Here is a 27589-nt window from a genome sequence, read left to right on the forward strand (position 1 = left end):
AACATGACCCCACATCCAAACTGCTTAGCCTGGCACACCAGGAACTGTAAGATCTGGTCCTTGCTCACTGGTCCAACCTCATCTTCCACCACTCCCCACTTCACACTCTCCACTGTAGCAGTAATGACCTACTTGCAGTTCCCAAGCTGCGGTCTCTAGGCTTGTCTACCTGGCAAGCTCCTTCTCCCTTCAGGTCTCGCCGCAAATACTTCCTCCGAGTTTTCCTGGACTTACTCAGCCAGGCTGAGGGGCTCTTATGCTCCAGCCACACTTTATTCAGACTCCCCTGGAAGCAACTGCTTACACCTTTAGGAGCTGTCCTTCGCCTTGTCTGTTTCCTCTCTAGATTTTAAGCTGCTCGACAGGCAGGGTTTGTCTTTTCATATTTTTCAGGGATTTCAGGGACTTCATGCCAAGGACATGACTTTCAGTACATCCAATAGATAAATGAATGTTCCTGTCTATGCACAGCCAACCACAGGTAGGCACTTAGGATGTGCTCAACCAATGCTCGCAGGCTTGAGGGCCTAGGTAGAAAAGAGTCTGCAGAACCCGGGCCAGAGGCTGGTCTGGCTCCAGACTTACAGCTTTGGTTCAGGCCTGGTGAGGCCGTGGGTACTTGGGTCCAGTCTCCACCGAAGCTCTCAGACCCTTCCCCTTCTCACTTGGCATAGAACAGAAGTAAACAGCTGGTGGCCTGACAGTCACGTTTGGCCTGCAGCTGTTCTGTTGGGGTAGTACTGATTTAATTAAAAATATCCACACTCAAAATCAGATTTCACAGAAACACTAAGATTTCTGACTTCCCTTTAAACAGTGGAGGATGTGGCAGTGCCACTTGGCCAGAGTCTGCTGACGTGGAGGGGCGGAACTTCACTTGTACACAGGAGCACGAGCGCCCCCCCAGAGGCCTCGCCACATCAACATGTGAGTGTGTCACCTGACCTGGCAGTGAAGCGTGTGGGCTGAGAAGTTGGATGGCCCGCATGGAGCCTCGACTCTGGCACGTACTGGCTGTAACACCTCAAACAAATCACCTACCCCTGCTTGAGTGTCTTCACCTGGAGAATCAGGATGACGCTCGCTTCATTGGATACTTGGGAGGGCTGAATGAGAGGACACTTGTGAAGTGTGTTTTGCAGGGCATGTGTGCTGTGAGCTGCTGGGGCCTGGAAGGAAGAAGGTGCAGGACAGACCACACAGAAGCCATCTTGTCACCAATGAACATTTATTGAGTGTCCACATGTGCACAGCTTTGAACTGGGCGATCACAGAACGCACTGGGGGAGGGAAGGGGAGAGGGAAGCAAGGGATCAGGTTCATAAGAAAGGTAGTCCCTGCTGGAGCCGCCAGTCGCGTCTCTCTGCAGAGAGGAATCACAAGCAGGGATGGGAGTTAAAGCCAGGCACTAGGATGGTGATGGGGTGCAGTCACTAGGGAAACATGCGGATTCTGGGTAAGCATCCCTTCGGTTCCTGTCTCCAGCCAGGCCATATGGCACCAAGGGGACAGGGATCAGATGCTCAGGTGTCCAAGCAGGGAAAAGGGCAGGCAAAATAAATAACTCCCCAACCCTCATGGTCACTCTGCTGCAACACAACACAAAAGCTTAGAGACCAGGATCCAAGGGCTCCTGGGTCCCCTCAAGGAAGCTCAGGTGGAAGGCTTCCCGACCCCCCCACCAGGGCTGTCTGCCCCAGGTTGCCCTGGAAGGCTGGGGCAGTTCAGACCCTGGGTCACTGAAGTGATAGGAAGAATTGTGATGTCAACGGCCTGAGACCGCTCTCTGCCCAAGGGGGCCAAGGGCAAGAACCAAATGGCCAATTTAAAGGACGTGGACCTGGAAGTCCAGAGGGGCACCACAGTCTAGGGGAGCCCACGCCCTGGCCGGCAGGGCACATGGGCTGAAGCAGCCAGCTCCTGCCAGCCCTGTCCCATCTGGGGGCCTCCCTCCTGCGAGGGAGCCAGACATCGGGCACAATGACACCTAGTGCCGCCCTCCCTGCGGGCTGCTCCAACCTCCCCCGGCCTGGCGGGAACAGCCATGCTGATTTCCAAGCCAATCCCTGCCCCTGAGCGGGCCCAGGGGGCGTGACGCAGTTCCTTACACTTGAAGGATGGGCACCATGCCCTCACCCTCGGAAAAGCCAGAAAGCTGGGATGTTTAGCGGGGGGAAGTTGGGGGAGAGGGTCCAACTTGGGGGCTTCAGGGGAGATGCCTCCTCCCTCCTTCCCCTGCCGCCCGCCCCGGGTCTGTCCGCAGTGGATGCCCCCTCAGGGCTCTGCCAGGCATTGCTCCAGGGCGGCCATGTGGTAGTGGCTGGCCGTCTCCTCGCCTGCCTGCAGCCTCATGGCCTCCCGGCACAGCCGGTTGGCCCGTGCCAACTCAACCAGGACACCCTGATAGGCGGCTACCATTTCAGGCTTGACAGAGTTGGGGCTGACGCTGCCCAGCAGCTGGAGCAGCTCCTGTGGCCAGCGGGAGCGCAGGGCGGCGGGGGCCAGCCAGGGCAGCAGGGGCACGCAGCCTGTGAAGGCCTGCATGCCCAGGAACCAGAGCTCCTGGAGATCCGCCCAGATGCCCTCGTAGTCGGGGGACAGGGCCAGCACCGCCTGGTCTGAGCCAGGCGTGGCCCGTGCTACGTGGGATTGCGACAGGAAGAGGATGGCAGCTGCGAAGAAACCTCGGGACGCTGGTGTTCCCTGAAGAGCTGGAAGGCAAGGAGGGAGGGGGGCGTGAACGAGCTGCCTCACCAGCCCCTTCCCTTCCCGGTGGGCATACTCAGGAGCCGAAGCATAGCCTGGAATCAGCCTGCATGCGTTCAAACCCTCCCTCTGACTTCAGTGTGTGACCTTGGTTAATTCACTTTTCTGGGTCTTGTTTCTTCACTAGTAAAATGGGGCCAATAGTGCTAATCTTAGAACTCTGTCGTGAGAATGAAATGTAATAATCTTGGGACACTACCTCGTGGTCGGACCCTCCTGTAGTCTGAGTAGTGATGGGAGCTTCCGCTGCGCCTAGCACTTTATAGGCTGAGGAGGGTGCAGCAATTTGATTCTCAGGCCAGAAGAGGGTGCCAGAGGGGACCGTGGGCTGGGGTCCAGGCTTGGCTCGCCTGCCTGCAGGGGTTCGCCCCCTGCACTGCAGATGCTTTCCCGAGGCTGTTAGGCTAACCTGGTGGCATTTGTGGGTGAACCAGCACTGTGGCTCTACTCAGCGGCTGTGGACATGCAGCCTGGATCTGAGGGAGCTCGGGGGCTAGAGGGAAGGGGGGAGCTCCTGGTCTACTGGGACGTGCTCCCCTTCCAGCTGCCAGGTACCCTACTGGGGCCCCCCCACACAGGGAACAGAGGCAGCTGAGGGTACAGGCTCATTACACCCTGTTCCCAGGCATCTGTGCCGCTCCTCCAACCAGACAGATGGGGTACAGGGAACAGGCAGGGACAGAGGGACCCAAGCAGACACCCACGGCCAAAGTGGGAGACACAGAGGGCTGGCAGGGGGCTGAAGCGGATGCCCCTCCCTACCGCATGCAGCCAGAGTGAGGTGGGAGGTGGGGAAGGTAAGTGCACAGGAGCACCGAAGCCTGTCACGAGGTGCGGTGCCGAGCACAGAAAAACCTCAATGGAGAAAAGTCATGTTTCTGACTCAAGGCCTGGGAGGGGGCGGCTCCACCTTGAAAACACAGAATTCAGATTCCTTGGGCTGCTGGGGATTCCAGGTGCTTAAGCCTGTGCCTCGGAGCGGGCCTGTACTTACACCCACCAGACCTTGCCTTAAAAGGCTTCAGAAGGAAGAAAACGTTATCATTTGGGGAAGAAGGGTGGGGTGGGGCGGGGGAGGGAGGCGCACTTCAGAGATTTCCTTGACTGGAAAATTCTGTTCAGAATTTCAGAAAGGATGACTTATGCCCAGAACACAGCAGGCCCACCCAGGTCTTCTGCTTCCATCTGTTAGGACTGGGTCCCCAGGGCTTACCTGGAGAGGTGCTAAGGAGCCGGGCCATGAGGAGGCCCAGGGTGGCCACATTGGCAGCCAGAAGCAGCCTCCCCTGCTGCTGTACTAGCGCGGGCAGCGACGCCATCAGGGTGTTCATTAGAGAAGTGAAGCAGGCATCTCGCCTGGGGAGAAAGGGAGCGAAAGATGGGAGGCGGGAGATTAGTGGAGCCAGACCAAGTCCTGAGGAAAGCTGGGATGCTGGGCTCCCAGCTTTACCAGGCCAGGGTTTGGCAAGAAATTAGGCAGCAGGGTGAACAGTTAACTTTGGGCCCCATCCGTGGCATCTGGGGAGCAGAGACTGGGTTATGGCTGGAGCAGGTAGACATACATGCCCAGAGGGTTTCCACATATACCAAATCCACATATACCAAATCCCTGTGTGGGGTGGCTCTCTCTTCCATTCTGAGACCCTTTCATTCTAACACTAATAGGAACCCATGGGCACAGGGAAGCAAAGCAGGAGACCGAGATTTGGGGCAAGTTTGAGCAGGACCCCTGCTTCCTCCAATTCCTCCCCGGCCTCACTTGATCAGCCCCGGTGCAGTGACCACAAGGTTGAGGAAGATGTGACAGCAGGTCTGCAGGCTGATCTCCACGCTGTCGGGCAGCACTGAGGTGTCATGGCCAGGGGATGTGAGTTCCCACTGCTGCAGGAAGTACTTGCACAGAAGTGAGGGGGCCCCCTCCTTGATCAGGATCTCCCGGGGCCCATCTTCGACTGTCAGGTGGCACCAGCCGGGCAGGAGGAGCCTGGGGGTGTAGAAGGGACAGATGTGTGTGGGGAGAAATGAAGGCACCAGGATTCCCTTTTTGGGGGGGCACCCCATCTAAGAGAAAGGGAAGTAGAGGAGAAGGAAAACACATCTTTGTAGGCACTGCAGAAAGAGCACAGGCCTGGGCTCAAACTTGGGCTGTGAGTGTGGGTAAGTTACTTTAACCTCCTTTAGTCTCAGTTTCCTCATCCTGAAGATGTGGATGAGACTTCTGTCCTAGATTTGCTGCGTGGACCAAATGAGATCAAAATGGCAAAGGGTACAGTAAAATGCCTGGCAGGCAGCAGATGCTCAATGGCAGTACTCTCTTTACAGAGTAACCTGGGGTTGGCAGGTGGGACTAGGAAGCCCAGGTGTCCTGAGGGAACAACCCCTCACCCCGCCCCCAACAAACAGAAATACTACCACACCTCAGGCCCCCGTCAGGAAGCCCGGCACAGCCCAGTTTGGGGAGAGGGGAGGTATCCGTGCTACTCCTTCCTTTAGCACATTCTGGCTGAACAGACCATAACTACAAACTCACCGGAGAGCATCCCCTGGCCAGGTGGGCCCCGGGGTGGTGGGGGAGATGGCCAAGGTGGCCACCTGCTGGGAGAGGTCATTGGCCTCCTCGGCCTCCTCGTAGAGGGTCTTGGCATAGCGGACGAGGAAGGGCAGCAGCTGGCAGACCTCCTTGCGCAGGGATGAGGTCTCTTCGGCCAGCCAGGCACCCAGGATCCGCACGGAAGCAAACACAAAGGGCTCCTTCTGCTTCTCTGGCCCCACCTGTTGCCAAAGGGCTCCCCTGAGATGGAGCAGGACCAGAGGACCTCCCCTGCCTGGCCAGCATGCCGGCCAGGCTAGGAATAACACAAGTGGAAGGGAATGCTGGCCTGTGAGCCCTGCAAAGGCAGGCCCTGTGTACCCAGAAGCCAGCGCATGGTTGGGACACACTCAACCGGGGGCTGGCACAGAGCAGGCCCTCAGGGCATGCCTGCTGAGGGAACTGGACTTTAGACAACATGCCCCTGCACTCGCTGGAACTCAGCCTCTAAAGCATCTCAAGGCTAGAAGGAGACCCACAGGTCCAAAGCTAAGAAAACACTCCCTCTACAGTGGCTCTGACCTGGGGTGGGAGGCCAGGAGAGAAGCCCCACTTTGGGCTAAATCAGAAAGAATGAGACAATGGGAGCTTGGCACGGTGTGTGGGGTATGCGGCTGGAGCAGGCTACTAAAGAGACCGGAGTGTTGGGCTTCCCTGGTGGCGCAGTGGTTGAGAGTCCGCCTGCCAATGCAGGGGACACTGTTCGTGCCCCAGTCTGGGAAGATCCCACATGCCGCAGAGCGGCTGGGCCCGTGAGCCATGGCCGCTGAGCCTGCGCGTCCGGAGCACAGGCTCCGCAACGGGAGAGACCACAACAGTGAGAGGTCCGCGTACCGCAAAAAAAAAAAAAAAAAAGAGACCGGAGTGCTGAAGGAACCCCTGCAGGACAGGAGAGCTGGACTCTCAGGCAGGAGGGATGTTGGGACAGGTGATCAAATGGAGTTAGCAGACCCTCCACAGAGGACAGGAAGCAGGCAGCCCTGCTCCTTTTCCCTGTACTGCTACAAGTTTGTATGTGTATGTGTGTAAGGCCATGCTGTAGACTGAACAGAACAGACTGCTTCACTTTCGTGTGTGTGGACCGGGGGGAGGGTTGTGAGTAGGAGGTTTCTGTGTTGTGTGTGTGCGTGTGTGTACTGTGATGGGAGTGCACATATGGCGTGTGGTATAGTGCTTGTGTGGAGGCTCAGGGAGGGAGAGGGAGGCTTGGCCACACACTACTCCCTGGAGTGCTGCAGGATCAGCCCTCCGTAGGTAGGTAGGTACGTCTTCTCTGTCTCCCCATACACCCAGCTTCGGGGTTTCACTTCCCCCTTTCCCTTGCCTTCTGGCTCCCCCTCCCACACTGGGCCCCCTCGGGTGGGGCACTGCACCCTCACCTGCTGCAGGTAGTGGATGACAGACCCGATGGCCTCCTTCATGACGCTCACAAGTTGCACCTTCTGTGGCTCCTTAAGCAGTGACTGCTCACAGCGGGTGCACTCCTGGATCCCCAACTCCATGAGGGCATAGCAAGCGGTCACCACATCCTCTTTCACCTCTGTGCCTGTCTCCTCCAGTGCCAGCCGCACCTCCACGCATGCCAGATTCACCAGCAGGGCCAGGAATTTGCTCCCGGAGTTGCCCGCTGGGATCCAGTCGGAGCCGCAGGCGTGCGCCAGGCGGGCTGCCAGCTTCAGTGCTGGGTTGCGCTGCCAGGAGCTCAGCTTGCTGCCCAGGATCCGTGCCAGCCCGGCCTGCAGATCCCGGAGGCATTCAGAGGGCACAGTTGTTGGGGGCAGAAAGAGGGGCAGCAGCTGGCAGAGCTCAAACTTGCTGGCATCCTCGGCTTTCTGGAAATCTTCGCTGAGGCCCCGCAAAACAGCCAGCAGGTCAGGCTCCCCCTCTTTCCAGCACTGTGTCTCAGCAGCGGCCAACAGCCCCACCAGGAGTGCCAGGGCCTGGTCAAAGCCATAACCATGCCCCAGGTATGCCTGACACAGGGCAGACACGGTGCCACCGGCAATGAGGTGTCGGGGCCCACGAGGTGTGCCTGCCACAGCTGTCAGGCACTGGTAGGTGTCATCAATCATGGAACGGCGGGCAGCATCGTCAGGGTCCCCCCGGGCTGTGAGGAAGGTGCTAAGGATGGGGATCTTGTTCAGGACCTGGGGATGGGCAGCTAGTTCAGGGTCACTGCAGAAGCAGGCCAGCAGGGCCACACCCAAGGCCCGGAGAACATGGTCGGGGCAGCCATCCGGTGCCTCCTTGGTAGTCAGGAGACGATTGGGGAAGGTGAAGCCGACAGCATCAAAGATCCGCCGCCTAGTTTTGGCATCGATGTCACCTGCTTTGACTGCCTTGGTCACCTAAGGGAGGTATATGCTATCAGCAGGATGAAAGGAAGGGGTGGCAAAGACTGTCCCCGCACTCTGGGGGTTGACCATTAGCAGGACTAGGTTATATAACAAGATTCACTCTGGGGTCAGGAGGTCTCCCAGAGATCACTTCATCCAGCTCCTTCCTTCTCCCCAGAGGCAGACAGGTGTGACCTCTGGGATCCCTCATCTGTGATCCCTGTGGAAGGGAGGTCAGGTCCTCCTCAACTACTCACTCTACTGTTTCATTACCTGGTTAGTTGGGAAGTTCTTCCTGATGTCTAAGCTAAATTCTTCCTGATGTCCAACACATCCTGAGTTGGAAGAGGCTTAGAACTCAGTGTTTAAAATTCTCCAAGGATTTGGGGTCTCTCCCTAATTGCTCTCTCCAAAGAAGTCTCTGATCCACTCCTGCCACCTTCTCAGGGGAAATGGCTCCTGTGTCTCGCTGCTCTGCCTGTCAAAACATTTCCCCTTACATTTCACCTAAACACCTCCTCTGCTGCAGTGTGAGCCCTTGACTCTGGAGCCTTCTCCCTGTTGCCATGGCAAACAAGCAGGCTGTACTCCCTCCTCCCTTCACCCCCCCCCACCCCTTCCCAGCACTGCAGCTCCTGTTCTGCTGTCCCCACTTGGGTTCCTCCAGGGCTAAGCCCCGAACCAGATCCTTCACCCGCAACCTACATACGCATCCTGGCCATCCCCTAGGACCCCTTCCCAGTCACTTCCAGTCTGCTACTCTCTCCACCTCCAGAACAAACATCCCCAGCCCTCAGGTATTCTGCACTAGTTACTACCTGCTGCTGCAACCCTATGAGTCAGCTCCCATCTGCTCTGGGACGCCCCAGAGAGCAGACCCACTCAGCTTCCTCCAAGGCTTCTAGGGCCACAAGCTTTATTCACCCCCATTCTCCCCTTTGCTCCCATACGCAGCGGAGCAAAAATGAGTCCACAGGTAGGTGCCTTGGGCCTTCTTTGGTGCCTCCAGGGTTACCAACACCACCTATATATCCTTGGGGACTTGTTGACCTCATTCCTAGGGAGCCCAACCACCCAGCCCTTCCCACCTCCCAACTGTCAGTCAGTTCCTTACTAGCAGCAGGGCTGCAAACTGCTCGCTGTCATTCTTGGCCTCACGGAGGGCTCCCAGGTAGCGCTCCAGGGTGGGGTTTCGGCCCTCTGCCTGGTTCAGAGCTGGCTCGCAATCCGAGGCCATGATGCCCGCCTTGCCCAACTGTGAACACAAGAGGGACTGAGCATCCCTCTGCAGAGGAGGGGTGGGAGTGGAGGAGGGAGTGGAGGAGGGAGGGAGGGAGGGATTAGCACAGAGGGAGGGGAGGATCAGAAGGGATGGACTCCTCAGGACTGACCTCCCTTGGGGGAGCCCCTTTAAGGGGCTGGACCCTCAAGTCCTTAGGGATGAAGGGACCCTGGTCCAAGGTCACCTCCGGAAAGTGGGAAAGAAGGACCATGCATCCTGCTGCTCAGCTGGACAGCTCTCCACACCAGTCTCCTGGGGGTGGGAGGGGGCTGGCCCCACTGCTCAGCTGCTCCCTGGCACCAGAGGCCAGGTTTTGTTTCCCTCCACCAGGCGTACAGGGAGGGAGTGGTGAGGACAGACAGGGAGGAATGGAGACATACACGGGTGAAGTTCGATTATCCGGACTCAGGCTGGCATGAGGGAAAAGGGCATCCTAGGTTTCCTTTCCCCTCCCTTCTTCAGGAGAGACAGGAGACAAGCTTCAGCAGAAGGGAGGAAGCAAGGTGCTAACCCGGGAAAGCTCAGAGGGCCCTCTGGAGACCCCATCCCTCCAGCCAGGGCTCTCAGTCGCCCCCGCAGGCTCCTTGCCTCCTCTCCTTTCCCTCCCTCGGGCAGAAGCTGCAGCAGCGGAGCAGCAGAAGCAGCAGCAGAATTAACCCCTTGCGCTCCCTCTCCTCACCCTCCCCGCCCAGCTACCAGCCTGTGGACGCCGGCAGGGGCTGGAGAAGCAAGAAGGGGTCCCGGGTAGCTCCCAGGACAACGGAGACTCCAAAAGCCGGATAATCGAAGAGGGGCAGCTGAGATGGGGAGATGAGAAGGGAAGGAGGGTTCCTGACGGTCACCACCTGTCCCGCCGCAGCCAGGTCACAACACGACATTGATGAAGTCACGACAGGGCGGCGATGAGATCACACTTCACGATGGCGCGGTTATGTCACGGAGAGATCACGGCAAAATCACGACATGGGACAGCCCCCAAAGATGACAGAGCAAATTTTTAAAAAAGATATAGCTATATATTGAGAAGGGCTGTGGCAAAATGGAGTCTCGACAAGGCACGATGATGTCGCGATATAGCGCGATGGAGTCGCGATAGGGTCCCCGGGGTGTGTCGGCATCGATAGGCGCCGGCTCGGAGTGGCCCCGGCTGGGATGTAAGGGAGGGCTTGAAGGGGGCTGAGCTCACCAGGCTGCGGCCCCGAGCAGCGAAGTCTTCTCCGAGCGCGGTGCTCCGGGAGCCTGGGGCCGCTGCTCACGCCGCGTTGCCCACTCCCGGCTCCAGGCTGCTGCAGCTCCACCCCCACCCCCGCAGCGCTCTCGGCCAATCCGCGGCGGCCTCACTCCAGGCTCTAGCCAATGGCACAGCTGGGCGCTAAGCCGTAGTGGGTGCTGCCGTTGCCGCCATCTTGCTTGTGGGTATTGCCAGAGTCTGGGGCCTGGGGCTCGCGCAGGGCGGGCGAAGGTGCAGACCGCTTCTGGAGAGCGGGAGGCGACAGCCTGGGGACGCAGGTTCCTTCGCTCGTGCGTAGTTCTACCCCCCAGCACTACCCCTCCTCCCCCTGGGGCTCGCGGCTGGAATTGAGCTTCCGGGGGGACAGGAGGGCTTGTTTAGCATCAAGAGTGTGTTTCCGGGTTGAGTCCGGGAGGTGGGAGGGGGCGGCGTTTCCGGCCGCCGTCGCTGTCCAGGGAGGCTGCGGCCAGAGTGAGCTGTCCGGGTGGGGAGCCCGCATTGCCTTCTTCCTTTTCCTCCTCCCCCGGGTGAGGGGAGCGAAGGTTGGGGCCCCGACCCCATGGACCTGGAGGAGGCGGAGGCCGCCGAGAGCTGGGGCCCCGCTTTGTGGCCTTGAGCCCCGGTAGGTGGCCGGGGGCGGCTGGCTGCCGGGCCGAGTACCACGAGCTCAGGGAAGGGGCAAGCGGGACGGGCTGTTTCTGGGGGTGCGCTGGCCGGGTGTTGGGACCCGGAGGTGGCGCTCCTGGCCCGGCTAGGGCAGCCAGCTGCTTCTGGCTTTGTAGGTGCGGAGCTCGAGTCTCAGGCTGACCCCCGCTTCTTTCGGGCCCGGGCCTGGTCTTGCGGCTCCCTCCATCCCCAGACAGACAGACCGGCCGCGGGACGCTGCTGGCCTTCTTCCTCCCTACCCCCTAGCTTCAGTCTCTGGTGTTTGTTCTCCCCACCAGGACAGCAAATTGATGCTGAATAAGGGGGGCGGGGCTGAGCACTACGAGTAAATTACGACGCGAAACCTGCCTTATTCAGGACTTGGAAATTATGCCCTACCGAGGGGTCCTGTGGTGGCTGCAGTGAGCACAAAGGTGAAATAAAGGAAGTCAAGAGAAAAGACCTCAGGCGAGATTCCAGGAAAGCTTTGCTTTCTTTCCTCTTACCGTGGTTGTGCGCAATCGAAGATAGATGCAGTTGGTGAAGAGTATTAGCTGACTCTCCTTGTGCTTTCTTATCTGATGAACAGACTGGAAGCTAGGAACAAATTGGAAACACGACCTCCCAGAACAATCTGTTCATTTTTCCAGCTATTTGGAAAACAGTGTCTACAAATATAAGCAAAGCTATTCATGGCAGTCTGTTCTGTAACTTTCCCAAATATCTGAGACTTTTTTTTTTTAAGAGCTTTATTCTTAATTACTCATGCCAGCTGAATAGGCTGTTTCAGACTTGCTCTGTCGTTCAAACATATCTTATCTCTGGGTACATAAATGGAGTTCCACATATGCAGCTGACAGACTGAACTATGATACATTCCCCCATCAACCTGAAGCATTAAGTAAACATTACCCCCTGCGCTGTCTGAACAGCTGCTGTAACAGAGAGTGCTTTTATTTCGGGTGTACTTGTAACGCCCTAAATGCCAGAACTCTTGCAAGCTTTTCTAGATTTTCATTTGTCAAGTATTGTGGAGGTGTGTGTTCTCTCCCTGGGCTGTTTCCCTTTGATTCTATAACAAGCCATTTGGATCTTGGTGATGTGGTGGTGTTCCTGCCTCTGGTCAGCAAGCCTTTGACTGGACCCTAGCAGTGATTTGTGCCCTTAGGCAATTGTAGGTTTCAGAGGAATGACTGGTTGGGAGTTCACATGAAAATAAGTGCCTCTCTCATGCATGGTTTGTGAGACATTGCCCTTCTAATCAGCTTGCTAATCCAGTGGTGTTTATTACTCCCATTTCAAAACCTATTCATTTCTTTTATGCTTCTATCGCCCACCTGCCACACTATTGATGACAGGTGTTGAGTCACCTTGAATTTAAAATCCTTTTGTGGTAGGCAGAAATGTGTTGGGTAAGATTCTTATGCACACACGTGCGCACACACGCACACATGCACACTCATTCATTCCATCTTGGGAGGCTGGAAAAGTTGCAGGATATACTTTCTAACTTAGGCTCCATTTCATAATCTTTTGAGCATGTGTCTGACCTGCACACTTCCTTTTTGCCCCCTGCTCCCTAACATACAATGACAAACCGCTAGAAATAGGAATGGATGGAAGTGAATGAGAAAGATGAAGTCCTTCAGGTGCTTAAGGCTCAGTGAAAGCTTTTCCTTGGGTGGGCTTTACCTTAGTTTTGCAGTTCTGTGTGTGTTTGTCTATTTCCTGGTGTTAATCAGTATTGATATCCAACCCATACAGTGCTGGCTGGGGCTGGGGTTGTCAGTCTGTGCCATTTTCCAGATGTGGATGACAGGTGCATATTTAGGACAGAAGATTTTTATTTATTTATTTTTGTCTGCCTTAGGTCTTCGTTGCTGCGCGCGGACTTTTTCTAGTTGCGGCGAGCAGGGGGGCTAGTCTTCATTGCAGTGCGTGGGCTTCTCATTGCGGTGGCTTCTCTTGCTGCGGAGCACGTGCTCTAGGCACGGGCTTCAGTAGTTGTGGCATGCAGGCTCAGTAGTTGTGGCGCACAGGCAAGTTGCTCCACGGCATGTGGGATCTTCCTGGACCAGGGCTCGAACCCGAGTTCCCTGCATTGGCAGGCGGATTCTTAACCACTGTGTGGCCAGGGAAGTCCGGGACAGAAGATTTTTTTTTTTTAAACATTTGTGAGGAAACTGCGGCTTAAGTTTTTTTTTTTAAATAAATTTATTTACTTATTTATCTATTTTTGCTGTGTTTCTGTGCGAGGACTTTCTCTAGGTGCAGCGAGTGGGGGCCGCTCTTCATCGCGGTGCGTGGGCCTCTCACTATCGTGGCCTCTCTTGTTGCAGAGCACAGGCTCCAGACGCGCAGGCTCAGTAGTTGTGGCTCACGGGCCCAGTTGCTCCGTGGCATGTGGGATCCTCCCAGACAAGGGCTCGAACCTGTGTCCCCTGCATTGGCAGGCGGATCTTAACCACTGCGCCACCAGGGAAGCCCGGGACAGAAGATTTTTAAATTGCTTCTTCAGAACTCAGTCAATCCTTGTAATACTGCCAAGGTTTATATAATAATCTATACAATATAGGGAAGTTGTGTAAGAGAGAAGAAACTGATGGAAAGTCATTTTTTCTTCTGGAAGGGACCGAAATCATTCGGTCTCTAGATTATGGAGTAGCCAGCACAATGCCTAGTACAAAATAGGGGCTGTATAAATCCTTGTTGAATGGCTATATGAATTTAAGTCAGGAATTGCTAATGATTCTAAGGATCAGGGAGGTGACATCAAAGTGTAAACTGGATAGAATTTAAAGATAAGAGTGGTGGGGACAGTAGCAAACTGGAGAGTGCGTGCCCTGCCTAAAGACAATCACATTAAAATTTTTAAAAAACATGGCTAGAAAAGCCTTCAGATTAGTTTACCTCTGATGCTCCAAACTCTTCTTTTCATGGGTAAGAAAACGTATTTGTATTGGGCTTTCCTGGTGGCGCAGTGGTTGGGGGTCCACCTGCCGATGCAGGAGACACGGGTTCGTGCCCTGGTCTGGGAGGATCCCACATGCCGCGGAGCAGCTGGGCCCATGAGCCATGGCTGCTGAGCCTGCGCGTCTGGAGCCTGTGCTCCGCAATGGGAGAGGCCACAACAGTGAGAGGCCCGCGTACCGCAAAAAAAAAAGAAAGCATATTTGTATAAGTCACAAAGCTGTTAGTAGCAGAACTGGAACTGAAGTTCAGATCTTTTTTTTCAGTCTGGTACTCTTTCCATTGTTCCACATAGATGATGTTAGATTAGAAAATATGGAATATAAAGTGTTTCAGTTTTACAGTGGATTCATTTCATATCCCTGGCTATGTTTTTATCCTGATAATTATAGGCTATGCCAAAGCTCAGCTTTGAAATTTATAGGCAGGTATGAGCAGTGAAAGAGAAACTTGAAAATTCCCTTCTCCCTAATCTGTCACACTCTCTAGCACTCTGCATTTCGAGGAATCAATTATTAATTACTTGGCATATAATTTCTTCTTTTTCTGTCTTTCTAGTGGACTGGTTCTGCCTGTCTGGAAGGCCATGGAGAAGCTGGGAATCAAGCCAAGCCGTGCTTCTTGGATTTTATCAGGATTTTGTTGGCAGACATCTGTGAAGTGGTTGAAAAGCTTGTACCTGTTTTATATTTGCTTCTGCTTCAGTGCTCTGTGGCTGTCAGCAGGTACCATTTTCTTTATATATTTAAGATTTTTTAAAAAGCGTGCTTGGTTTGAGTCTTTCAGTTCATTTTAAAGACTAGTAGGAGCCAGAGAAGCAACCTGCTAATTGACAGAAGTGGTCATCCTTTAGGTGGAAACTTAGTTTGTTGGGTTTATTTGTCTGTTTTGTTTTAAGCCAAAATTTAAATTGGGTTCTTTCTCTCTCTTTTTTTTTTGGCCGCTGCCACTCAGCATGTGGGATCCTTAGTTCCCCCACCAGGGATTGAACCCGTGCCCCGTGCAGTGGAAGCATGGAGTCTTAACCACTGGACCGCCAGGGAAGTCCCTGGGTTATTTCTCATAAAGGAGGATTGGCATGATCATTTTGAGATTTGATGAAGATGTAATGAAAAGAAAAAGGTTTCAAAGTTAGAAGGACCTGGGTCCTGGAGCTGGATGTTTCTTTCCACTTAATAACTATAAAACATTGAGCAAGTTACCTATTGTCTGTAAGGAAACATAAGTTCTACCTCATAACTTGACTTAAAACATAATATAATTAAAGCGTGTAGTACAATTCTCTGAACATAAGTGACACTTGGCTTTCTTTCCTTTCCTGAAGGAATCTACACTCTATACTTAGAGGGAGAATGTGTTCCTTGCTTCTTCCGTAGAATGGGGTTATGCTGATAGATTTTATAAAGTATGCTTTCCTCCTAGAGATTATTTCACCAGTCTGTTACCTCTTGCCAGGAAAAAGTGCCAAAAAGGCTAAATCTAAAGAATATCCTTTTTTTCTGTCTTTTTTTTCCTTTTCATTCTTTTGTTGACATTGTACCTTTCAGAGTATGAAATGTGAGGAAACAGCAATTTGAGAATGACTTCTCAGTATGTTGCTGTTCTGGGCAGTGACCAAAAGACTTCTGTTGTAGAGACCACTGTCTGGGACAACTAATCCGTCTTTTGCCCCCATAATTAGAAAAGTTTCTGTTGCTTTCCAAAAGGAGTTGCTGGCCATGATCTTGAGAATCAAGTAATTACTGTATTTAACAATTTCAGTAACATCAGCTTTGGGGTTTTTGTTGTTTTGCGGTGGTGGTTGATGATTGCATAATTATAGCAGTGGAAATTGCAGTTGACAGAAAGCTGACCTAAATGTTTTTTACCCAGATGATGCTTTGCTGGGACAGCTAACTATTTCAAGCCAACATTTTATGTAAGATCATTTGAATTAAATAAGTAACTGATTTAGCACCATCAGAGTAGGAAAACCACACTTTTTGGAGTTCACCTACCACATACCAGACCCCTGGTTGTAAACATTACATGTTCCATTTAATCCTTATGATAACCTGAAAACAGATAGTTTTATTTTGTAGTTAGGAAATTGAGGCCCAGGGAGGCAAAATGACTTGACCAAGGTCATACAGCAAGAACATGACAGAGCCAGGAATCTAAATGCAGCTTTTTCTACTCTAGAGCTCACGCTTTTTTTCTTCTGCTATGCTGCCTTCCAACCACAGGTGATCTTTTGGAGGACCAAAGACAGTTTTTTTGCCCTGAACGAGGATGAGCTTGTTATCTGAGGGATTCTGAGTATAGGGGAGGAAGAAGCATTGCTGAGTGTTTCTGTGTTTGCCAAGCTAGTTGGTTAAACATGGCACTGTGGTCTCACTGGGCTATTCTTTAGTATCCCTTGAGCCTGGTGCTTCAAAACAGCACCCTAAGGAACAGATTGAGTATAAAGGTGCAAAGGTGGTATTGGTAGGAGTGGTTCTGATGGGAATTAGATTGTACCAGTTCCATTTTGGAAAAGTCTGGAGCTTTTATCATGGAAGAACCAAGAGCCATATGTGTTCAAACTGAGGGAACATGCAAGCAATACATGACAGACAGATTTTTTTATGTATTTTAATTTATCAGAGCTCTTTTACATCAATTTTTTAAAAAACACAGTGTCCTAATAGCAAAAATGAATGAGACATAAGCAGAGTATCATAAGAAATTTAAATGATTTATAAAACATTAAAAAAAATGTTCATTCTCATTACTAACCGAAGAGCTGCAGATTAAGATGAGAAATCCTTTATAACCTATCATATTGATGAAAATCAAAGTAAAAATATCTAGTGCTGCCAAGGGGTGATGTGGTTGCCCTCCTGTTGTGCTGGAGAGTTTGAACAGAGAACTTTCTGGCATAAATCAAGATCCTTAAAAAGTTCATATTCTTTGACTTAGTAATTCCCCCTTTAGGAATTTACCTCAAGGACATATTTAGATGGTTGTGAATGAGAGCAGTCATCAACGCTTATTTATTCTGTGTTGCAAAACATTGCTACAGCCTGCCCCACAATAGGAGTGGTGAGATTATGGCATGTCCACATGGTGGAATATTACCTGACTTAAAAATTCACATTTTATAAAGCAATTATACCCCAATAAAGATGTTAAAAAAAAATTCACATTTTAGAAGAACAAGTACATGGGAAATGCTCCTAATGTTAAGCATGAAAAAGCATGATATACAGTTGCATATTCATATTCAAAATTGGTGTCAATTTTGTGAAAAGAAAAAAATATTTTTATGTAATAGAAGGTCTGAAAAAAGATATATAACTAAATGTTTATACATTTTTTGAGTAGTGGAATTATTATCTCTTTATACTTTTCTGTGTTTTCCAGGGTACATGTTAACTCTTTTTATAAGTGTGGGGGTAAGACCTATCTGAAGAAGCAACAACAAAACAACAGCAGCAAAAACCTATTGTTGGTAGCCTGAGTCAGTATTTATCTACTCATGAATTTGTTTAGTTTTTATCTGAGCTCTTACGTTTTCCCTGATAAAATACATTCTTGATTGTTTGCTGTTGTCTTTAGCTCATGGATTATAGAAATTATTCCTGAAAAACTAAACAAAACAAAGCAGCTCTCCAATTATCCCCATTCCTGTTTATCACTTAGCAGTTTCTCCATCTTTGGGAGAGCCCCAGGTACCCACTGACTTATGTATAGTGGGCTTATTTTTTATTTCAGCTTTGGGTTCAGTGCTGGAGCCCACTGCTAGGAAGCAGTGATTACAATTTGATAAAAGATGCTCTGTGTTTTCCTTGTGAGCCATTGAATTACTATTTTTTTGTCTAACGTTATTGTTACATGGTTTAAAATAGCATTTTGGACCTGGGGATTATCAGTATCTGGAGAAAAACATGAAGTGACCCCAAGAATTTGGAAATTCCTATTATAGATTGTCAGCTTCTTGAGAGCAGAGATTTTGCCTCTTGCTCACGCCAGCTATTCCTAGCAAGTACCAAGGGCTTGACCTATAGTAGATGCACCATAAAAATATTTGTTGACTGAATAATAATTTAGCAATAAGGGAATTATCCTTTGAGAAACAACAATCTATCAACAATTTAATCAACAATAATTTAATAATTTAATAATTTAAATAAATATTTAAATAATAATTTAATAAAACAATAATTTAATCAACAATTAAAATCAACACAATCTATCATTTGAGAGTTAAAACTTAAAATGAACACAATCGAGGCAAAGGTATGTGAAGGCACTTTAAAGAGACATAATGCCTTTGAGAACAACAAGATCTGATTAAAATATTCACAAATATTTTAACGTCTAAAGAAAGAATGTGTGCATCTGAAGAGTTATATATGGCGCATGCACAGGAGAGGGCCGGAACCAGCATTGGAAACCTAAACCAAGGAGGGTCATTGAGGCTGATGTACTCCAGAAGCTAACAATTGGCTATGAAAACTTTTATTGTTATTCCCTTGCTTCTGGGAAATAGATTACAGAGTTAGTTAATAAGTATTTTGAGTACAGAGAAAAAGAATCCAATTCAGAACCAATTTTTGAGGACTTATTAGGAGTTTGGTCCTGGGCTAAGCATGAGGGTAATAAAGATGAGTACAGGGCTTCCCTGGTGGCGCAGTGGTTGGGAGTCCACCTGCCGAGGCAGGGGCCGCGGGTTCGTGCCCCGGTCCGGGAAGATCCCACATGCTAGGCCCGTGAGCCATGGCCGCTGGGCCTGCGCGTCCGGAGCCTGTGCTCCGCGGCGGGAGAGGCCACAGCGGTGAGAGGCCCGTGTACCGCAAAAAAAAATAAAAATTAAAAATAAAATAAAATAAAGATGAGTACAACACAATTCCTGCCCTGGAAGAACTCCCAGTTTAATGAGGGAGATAGATGTATAAATACTACGATGTGGTAAGTGAAAAGACAGAGGGATACCATGCCCTGAGTGCTACTGCAACCAGAGAAGCTTTTAGCTTAGAGATGAAGGGAGAGAACTGAAGAATTCTCTCCAGAGAAGCTGATGCCTGAACAGAATTTTGAAGGTTGAATTTGAGGGATTCGAAGGGTATTCCCAGGCAATGGGATTGCAAGAGCAAAAGCACAAAATTATGAAACAGCTTGGTAAATAAAGGAAACTCTATACGCAGTTTAGTGCTGCTGAAATACAAAGAGCAAAGCTGGAATGGCAATTCCTGAAGAGGTAGATGGTGGCCAGGTGATGAAGGATCTTGTATGCCATGGAAAGAAGCTTAGATTTTAATCTTTTAAGGCAGATGGTCTACAAATTTTCTTGATTATGTACTTATATCCATAAAAAATGTTGAAGATGTGCCCCAGTTTTTGTTTGTTTATACATTATAATAAGCACCATTGTACTAATGTCTTATGTTTATGAGAGATGCCCCAAACAAATATAAATAGTTTTAATATTTTCTTTTCATATCCCAATGATTTGTTTTGTGCACTTCTGGTAAGCAAAAACTCTACTTTGGAGAGAATTGCCTTAGGAAATTGGGAGCTATTGAAAACTTTAAGCAGAAGAGTAATACTGGTAAATTTCTAGAACATTTTTGCTGGAATATGAAAGAATGGTAATGGTGGGGATGGGAGAAAGATGGAAAGGGGAGGGAGGTCAGGGCTAGATGTAAGGATATCTGTTAGAAAGCTAATGAAATAGTAGTCCAGGAGAAAACTGATGAGGCTCTGTGTCTTCAAGGAACCTCTCTCTCACTGGAGAGAGTAATTTTACTCAATGCAAATCAGTAGATTTAGGGGTAAGTAGATGGGTAGAATTTAGGAGTTCTGTAGTAAGAGATTAGATGAGGTTATTTATTTTTTTAATTGAGATGTAATACCACTATTTAATTCCAGAACAGTTTACTCACCTCCTAAAAGAAACCTCATACCCATCAGCAGTCATTCCCTCTTTCTCCCTCTGCTAGCTTCTGGAAACCACTAAGCTACTTTCTTTTTTTTTTTAATATGAATTAGTTCCTCAAAGTTGTTTATTAATTTATTTATTTATTTTTGCTGTGTTGGGTCTTCGTTTCTGTGCGAGGGCTTTCTCTAGTTGTGGCAAGTGGGGGCCACTCTTCATCGTGGTGCGCGGGCCTCTCACTGTTGCAGCCTCTGTTGTTGCGGAGCACAGGCTCCAGACGTCTGTGCAGGCTCAGTAGTTGTGGCTCACGGGCCTAGTTGCTCCGCGGCATGTGGGATCCTCCCAGACCAGGGCTCAAACCCGTGTCCCCTGCATTAGCAGGCAGATTCTCAACCGCTGTGCCACCAGGGAAGCCCCACTAAGCTACTTTTGGACTCTATGGATTTGCCTATTCTGGACATTTAATATAAATGGATTCATACAATATGTGGCCTTTTATGTCTAGCTGCTTTCACTTAGGGTAGTGTTTTCAAGATTCATTCATGTTGTAACATGTATCAGTACTTCATTCCGTTTCATAGCTGAATAATATTTCATTGTATCTATACCTAGGAGTGGAATTGCTGGATCATATGCTAACTCTTTGTTTAACTTTCTGTTTGCTACAGCTGCTGCACTGTTTTACATTTCCACCAGCAATGTATTAGGGTTCCAATTTCTCCATGTCCTCACCAACACTTGTTACTGTCTGTTTTTTGATTGTCATAGAGGAGGTTGTTGAAGGTTAGAAGAATCAGGGAAGGCTTCGTGAAGGAAATGGAACTTGGCTTGGGCCTAATACATATCCACTTTGCAGACAGACAAACTGATACAATTAGAAACAAGGACTGGTCAGATAACCAGATGGGTACAGATTATTTATTTGTTGTATTTTTATTATTATTGCTTAGTCATTCAACAAATATTTATTGAGCCAGGCACTGTTCTTTGTGAGGGACCTCTAGCCAGGTTCCTGGCTTAGCCTTCCCAGTCAGGGAAGCTTTCTGAATGAGCAGACCACATTTGCTGTCTCTGTTCTCCCACCTCTGTCCTCTTCTGAATCCAGTGACGTCTGGCTTCTGCCTAAACCTTGGCTTTTACCAAGGTAACCAATGACTTCCTAGCTTGACACCTTTACTTTTTACCTTACTTAACATCTCTGCTGCATTTGACACCTTTGACTACTTTCTTGATACCCTTTCCTCAGTTGCCTTAAGTTACAGCATGCTTTTCTTTGCTCTCCCTTACAGCTGATGCATCGCACTTTCTGATTCTTCCCACACTTCCTTCTCAGCTTGTCCCTTAAATGTTTTGTTCTTCAGGGTTCTGTTTCTACCCTTTCTTGTCTCACACTGTGCGCTCTCCCTGGGCAATCTCATTCTTTCCCATAATTGTAACCTGTGTGCTCACTACTCCCAAGTCTATACGTGTTCATTCACTTCTCTCCTGGGCCCCAGACCACATAGCCACCCGTATGTCACACATCTCCAACTGGATGTCTCCCAGCTACCTCCAACTTAATATATCAAGACTGAACTCACAATCTTTTACCCTTCTTACTCCTTTATTCCCTGTAGTGGTGCGAAGATCACCTCTACTTATATTCTTAGGTAGAAATCCCTGAAGCATCCTATACTCCTTTTTCTCTTCCACATTCAAATCACTTTTCATAGAGTGCCGTTTCATGTTTCCACAGAGTACTCCATTCCTCTGCCTATGACATTACCATTCTCTCTGATGTATTTTTTTCTTAAAAAATAAATTTATTTATTTATTTTTATTTTTGGCTGCGTTGGGTCTTTTTAAAATTTTTTATTTTATATATATATATATATATTTTGGCTGCGTTGGGTCTTCTTTGCTGGGCACAGGCTTTCTCTAGTTGCGGCAAGCTGGGGCTACCCTTCATTGTGGTGCGTGGGCTTCTCACTGTGGTGGCTTCTTGTTGCAGAGCATGGGCTCTAGGCGTGTGGGCTTCAGTAGTTGTGGCACGTGGGCTCAGTAGTTGTGGCTCGCGGGCTCTAGAGCGCAGGTTCAGTAGTTGTGGCGCACGGGTTTAGTTGCTCTGCGGCATGTGGGATCTTCCTGGACCAGGGCTTGAACCCATGTTCCCTTCTTTGGCAGGTGGATTCTTAACCACTGCGCCACCAGGGAAGTCCTGGCAGGCGGATTCTTAACCACTGTGCAAACAGGGAAGTCCCTGCCTGATGTTTTCTGATTCAGGTCAACATAAGCTCCTTTCTGGTGCTTTCCCTGAAGCCTTGATTTGAACTTGTTCTTTAGTGTTCTCAAAGCGTCTATATATTTCTCTATTATTATGCCGTATCATACTGTGTTGGTTTTAGGCTTTGTGAGGAGAGGTTCAGAGTAGGTTTTGCCCTAGAATGTGGTCTTTACTCCTGAAGGCCTTTCTAGTGTCTGCTGGTCTGTGTTGTTAATGTGATTTCTTCACTTTGGCAGAGCAGGAATTCTAAAATGCTCCTACCTCCTACCCCAGCACTGCTTGACCTCTAGTGATCCTGTTTCCTTCTCATCGATGTAACATCTAGTATATGACAAACCTGTGCCTTTATGTCCCAGCCCTCAGCCTTTTGGGATCCACTCTTTTCACAGCTCCTTCTCCAGTGTCCTGCCACTCAAATTCTAGCCAGATTCAGATCTCTGCTCCTTGGGCTTGGTGAGAACCCTCTGTTCTGTTTGGGTTCCAGCTTTCTGTGCTGTGGTTGAGAAGCTGTCCCTTAAAAGAGAACTGGGCAATTATGGGGCTCACTTCAAGTTTCCCGTCTCCCAGAGATTGTAATCTTGCACGGACTATTATATTCTTATGGAAAACAATTGTCTTAAGTATTCTGTCCAGTTTCATAGTCATTTATGGTAGATTGTGAGTCTGGTACCAGTTACTCCATCATGGCTGGGAGCAGAAGTCTGCTATGATTACTTGCTTATGTGTCTACTTCATGAAACTGTTTTACTCATAGTTACATACCTAACATATAGCGTGTAGTAGGTAGCAATAAAGGTTTGTTGGGTTAACCTAAAGACAATGCTAGAAATAGGACCACCTTGGAATATACATGTTAAGGAGAATCAATCTTTCATACTCTGTTTTTCAGTATTGGCCAATTAAGTGGCCACTTCATTTCCCAGGAAGGTAATTTTTGTTCTTTTTTTCCCACCTTTCTCTGACTCTGTGAATGGAAGAGCGATTTTTCTGTTTGGTGATATTGGAAAAGAATTCTGTTGTGTGGAATGGCTAGTCTTCAGGATTTTCATGTATTCTCACCCTGCCATGCTCTAACTGGTCTGCCCATGCCAAGACAGCCTGCATTTGTCCAATTGGTAATTCAGTGTAGGAAAGTATTAGGAAGCCCATTTGTGATTGTACATCTAAGTTATGTTCTCCAGTCACCTTACACTTATAAAGATGATATTTTGGTCTCCATCTACCTCTAACTGCCAGGTTTTATTTTTTTAATTAGTCCTAAACTCTGGATGGGAGAGATTAATTATCACCCTCAGCCCCCACAGAGACTGCAGATGGGACAGAGACAGCTTCTGGCTTAGCAAGAGGTCTTCCTCCACTAGTTGCCATTCTCATTTTGTTCTTACAACTGCTCGCAATTGCCCCTGGCAGACAGAAGGCACCTGAACTCACTTTCTTCCTTTGCCCCCACCTTTTAGTTGTACTTCGAGGGCTGTAGCCCCTGTTGTACCAGTCAGACCAAGTGGTATCTTTTGTCGTTGAAGAGAATAATATATTTTGAACATGCATCGGTCTTATCTTTAGGAGAAAAGCATTTTCCAGAGAGTTTTTGGGTGGCATTATATCCCTGCTCTTCTTGTATCTGCTGGGCACCTCATTTAAGGTGGATGACTAATGGAATACACCTCATAGCGATGAGCCTTCTGCAGGAACTTTCTCCTGCCAAACTGTCCTATATTCTTAACTACATTGCACTACAGGAAGGTAATAAATTATTAATCCTAAATCTGTCTCCTCAGATTGTGATAATGACTTGAGTACATCGCAGCTGGGGGAGGTAGAGTTTTCTGGTCGTTAACATAAACCATGCAAGCTTTTTGATTCTAAAATTCAGCTAGCGTTGAGCAAGTCTATGGGATCTTTTTATATCACAATTTAATTGACTTCGGTAAGACCAATCAGAATTATCTAAAGTTAGCTTCTCTCCCAATGAAATGAAGTAATTGTCTCTTGCTTAAATACTCTTCAGTAAAAGATAATCATCTTAAGTCCTTCTCTCTAGCTAGGAAAACTAATTTTGGTGGGTTCTTTTTGCCCTTTAGAAACATTATGCAAACACAGACTTATTTCCTAACTTGTGTGATAAAGTGAAGAGGGTTAAGAAAATGGCATAATTGGGCAGTAAATCCAGTTCAATTTAAAAGCTGTCTTAAATTGACTCTCCTTAGGAATTCCTCAGAGAGGAAATAATACAGTAGTGGAGGAATTTATAAAAACAGAATAATTGCAGGACCAAAGCAAGGCCTTGGTCCAGACATTGTGTGGAATCAGCAGGAACATGATCCAGACTATGTGTGTGGTTACTCTTTGGACATCTATTCTCAGGTGAGTAGTATTGAACAGTTTGGGTTAAAATGCACAGCTCTCGGTTTGAGGGCCTGCCCTTTGAACTTTCTTTCTGATCCTCCATCCAAGAGCTTCCGTAAGAAAAGTCAGCCTGTGTGATTAAGATCCTTTAACCACTTTTGATTCCAGACACTACTGGATATGTTTTAGAGAGAAGTTGTAAGAATTGGTCTTGACCACCTACCTAGTTCATCACCTGAGCAAGAAACAGGAGGCAGAGTGGCCAAGAGCATGGAGCATGGACTCAGGAGTCAGACACGCCTGTATCTGAGTCCTGGTTCTATTATATACTGGGTGGTATTACTGAAACCCACCTTTCATCAGGTTCCTCATCTACAAAACAAGAATGACAGTACCTCTGATAGGATTGTTACGAAGATTAAATGAAATGTTCACACAAAGTGTTTAGCCTACTCCCAGGTGCATAAATAACAATTCAGCAAATGTTAGTAGTAGTCATTATGATGTGATGACATAAAATCCTGTTTGGTTAGACTCTTGTCTTATCCCAAGATGACCCCGTAGGCAGTAGGTCTGAGGTCTCTGCTGGCTTCTTAAACCTCTGTCCAGTGGGATGTCAATCCCCACATTTTTTTAAAGTATACTGTAGGCAGCTGGCCTTTCTGCATTGTCAGGAGAAGTAGGCCTCCATTCAGGCCTGAGGTTGGTTGAAGCCCATGACAGTGTGGGCTGTGTTGTGCATCTCCTGTAATTGTAACATGCCACTAAGGAGCACGACTGCTTGTTGGCTACTTGTTTCCTCCTTCAGCCAGGGATACTTTTCCTCTGGAAGAGGACTTTGTTCTGCTGCCATGACACCATCTGGCCCTCAGCCCTGGTTCACTTCCCCCAACACTGATGATATGCCCATGTTTGGCAAACTCTTGTGCTAGGCCAGATTGGCTTTGTCTTTTAGTCAGGGCAGTGTTTTGCCTGGGGCTACTTCAATAGCATTTTTTGGATTTTATGTCAGAAGTAGCTTGCAGAGTTAGTTCCTTCCATCAAAATGTATTTATTGGGTGCCTACTATCTTAGGCATTAGAAATGCAGTGGTAAGACAGACATGGTCTCTGCCCTCTTGGGGCTTGCAGTCTAGTGATTCCTTAGCCATTACTAGGGAACAGAAGTTCTCTTCAAGAGGGATGATGTTACTGGTATCAAGGTTCCCTTCAAAGAGACTGAGAGTCTCAAGGTAATTCAATGACAGGAGAGACCCAGTTTTACTTGCAGAATCCTAAGAGACTAGGGAATTTGATGTCTCAAGCTGGTCTCAATAGAGTAACCATCTGCTAAGAATTATGTAGGTGAGTCCCCTGTCTATTAATGCAGTATATCCAGCTTTCCTTTCAATCCAGCCCACTCTTGCCACCATTAATAACCCACATCCCTGAATAAGCAGCGAGGGTGGTTATCTGGAGATTTGGAAAAAGTGCGACAGCTGCAGCCCTTGCCCCAATTTGGAAGTATATGTGTGTCCTCTGGTGATTTCATGGGTATTAGATATACCCAGTCAGTCAGCTCTTGAAACTCTTTTTTACATCAGGTTTGTTACTTTAGGCCCTCAGGTGAACAGTTCCAGTGCAAGGCAAGCACCAAATTATATAAATTTTTAACTTCTCTGGTCAGTCACAAAAGGAAACTGTAAAATACCCTGAGATGAGATGGAATTATGAATGTCCCTGAATGATGAGTTAACTGTCACAGGCGCTGTTCTAGGAGAAACGAAAGCAGAGAGGAATGCTGGCCAAGGCCTATCCAGCTCCACCAACTGCAGACTCTGCCCCTGAAGATGGACGCCTAGTGTAGCTCATCCCATTTCTCCTTTTAAAACTCTCCCAGCAAATGACAGGATTTTTAGGAATGCTTTCTTTCTTCCAACTGGCTTAAACGTTACGCTTTGATTCTAATCGAGCAGCAATTTAAAGTAAAAGCTTATGGATTCTCTCACTTTTAGGTAATAAAGGGAATCACTCGTATTACCAGACGTGGGAGATGGGAAGTTTGTATTGATTTGATTTTACTTCTGTACTCTAATTTCAGATTTAGGTTTAAAATTTTAAAGGGACTGCCATTCTGCCTATTAAGAAAGGGTTCCTCTGGTTTTTTTGTTTTTTGTTTTTTTTATACAACTCAGTGCTTATTGTCCTTAACTGTGGGCAACCTGAGTCAGCTGGAAGCTTATGGAAATAGGCCTGGTAGAATGAATGAGTCTTAATCAGAATAAATGAAGCAACCTTGTAGAGAGAAGCTGAAGAGCTAGGTTCCACCTGAGAAAGTTGCATCCTGCTGGGTCAGTCTGTGGCTTTTGGCCTGAAGGAAAACAGCCCCCTGTGCTGAAGCAGTGCCAAGCTTCTCTTCTGCCTGTGCATTCTACTTCTTCCGTCTCTCTGGCTGCTCTAGCTTGCTTCCTTCCTCCCTCCCTCCCTCCCTCCCTCCCTTCCTCTTTAACCCTTTCCTTTTTGATTTTAAAAGTCACACATGCTTAATGTAGAAAGTTTAGGAAACGATTATTCCAGATAGAGATAACTACATCCTGCGAATCCCATTGCCAGAGATGACCACTGTGAATCTGAGGCTGTAGTTTCAGGCGTATCGCTGGGGAAGTTCTGTTTGTGAGAGCTTGCTTGCTCTGCTCAGTTACTGGAGGCCGCCATGGCACCAGCCATCTCTGGACCTAGTAGAAGGGAGATATTCTGTTCTTGCAAAGGCCCTGACCCAGCCTGACAGAAGCTCCTGGCTCTTCCTGTCTAACTGCTTGGTTTTCAAAATTGCTCTCAGCTATGCTCCCCAGAGTATGTGTATAAACTGCACCCTGACATTTCTCATAATGCACTTTTGAAATAATGGGGTGAATTTTCATATTACCCCTTCTCAGAAAGGTTTAAGGGAGGGCTTGACCTCTGAGCTCAAGTAAGTAGATCTTGAGCAAGGTTATTTGCCCAGGATAGTCAGGCCGGAAGGGAAGGTTTTCTGGCTTTTCCACGGAGACTTTCGCTGATGAGCATACCTTCTTTCCTTCCCCAAGCTGTTTTGATTGAGCTCTTCCGCCCCCACTCCTTTGTGTCTCACGTGGCGGCGGCTGCCTCTGTCAGGAGGGAGGGAGAGGCAAAGAATGAAGGCCCTCTGTGTGTGGTGTGTCTTTAGGGGTTTCTCTGTGTGCCTTTGCGGGGTGTGTGTATGTGTGTGTGAGAGAGAGAGACAGAGAGACCAGGCGCATTTGGG

At 48.7% G+C, this 27589-nt stretch overlaps 2 protein-coding genes across 3 annotated transcripts in view; one reads left to right on the top strand and one right to left on the bottom strand.

The window, feature by feature from the left end:
* Positions 1-1243: 1243 nt before the first annotated feature.
* NCDN (neurochondrin) lies at positions 1244-10235 on the bottom strand. The gene is made up of 7 exons (XM_082650854.1): positions 9820-10235; positions 8807-8947; positions 6736-7704; positions 5297-5538; positions 4526-4750; positions 3980-4122; positions 1244-2711 (listed from the first exon to the last, which is right to left on the bottom strand). Exons 1-7 carry the CDS (start codon positions 9850-9852, stop codon positions 2275-2277), a joined length of 2190 nt encoding a protein of 729 aa, XP_082506980.1. The 5' UTR covers positions 9853-10235; the 3' UTR covers positions 1244-2274.
* Positions 10236-10385: 150 nt separating this feature from the next.
* The window catches only part of KIAA0319L (KIAA0319 like), a 109531-nt gene continuing 92327 nt past the window's right edge, over positions 10386-27589 (top strand). The window contains exons 1-2 of one of the 2 annotated variants that reach the window (XM_082667619.1): positions 10386-10495; positions 14379-14545. In XM_082667619.1, coding sequence (XP_082523745.1) covers positions 14407-14545 — 139 coding nt within the window. In that variant the 5' untranslated portion in view covers positions 10386-10495; positions 14379-14406. Of the gene's footprint in view, positions 10496-10640; positions 10828-14378; positions 14546-27589 lie in introns of those variants that run through there. The other variant, XM_082667620.1, reaches the window with a different exon arrangement.

The sequence above is a fragment of the Grampus griseus genome (genome assembly GCF_964374135.1).
Source record: "Grampus griseus genome assembly, chromosome: 1".
Taxonomy (NCBI): domain Eukaryota; kingdom Metazoa; phylum Chordata; class Mammalia; order Artiodactyla; family Delphinidae; genus Grampus; species Grampus griseus.

Bases quoted from the DNA above. Each gene is read 5' to 3' on its own strand.
- NCDN (XM_082650854.1), bottom strand. From the start codon at position 9,852: ATGTCGTGTTGTGACCTGGCTGCGGCGGGACAG. The intron at 4,751-5,296 runs GTGAGTTTGTAG...CTACACCCCCAG, and splicing joins TGGCCAGGGGATGCTCTCCG to GCTCCTCCTGCCCGGCTGGT. The intron at 4,123-4,525 runs GTGAGGCCGGGG...CTTTCTCCCCAG, and splicing joins ACTGCACCGGGGCTGATCAA to GCGAGATGCCTGCTTCACTT.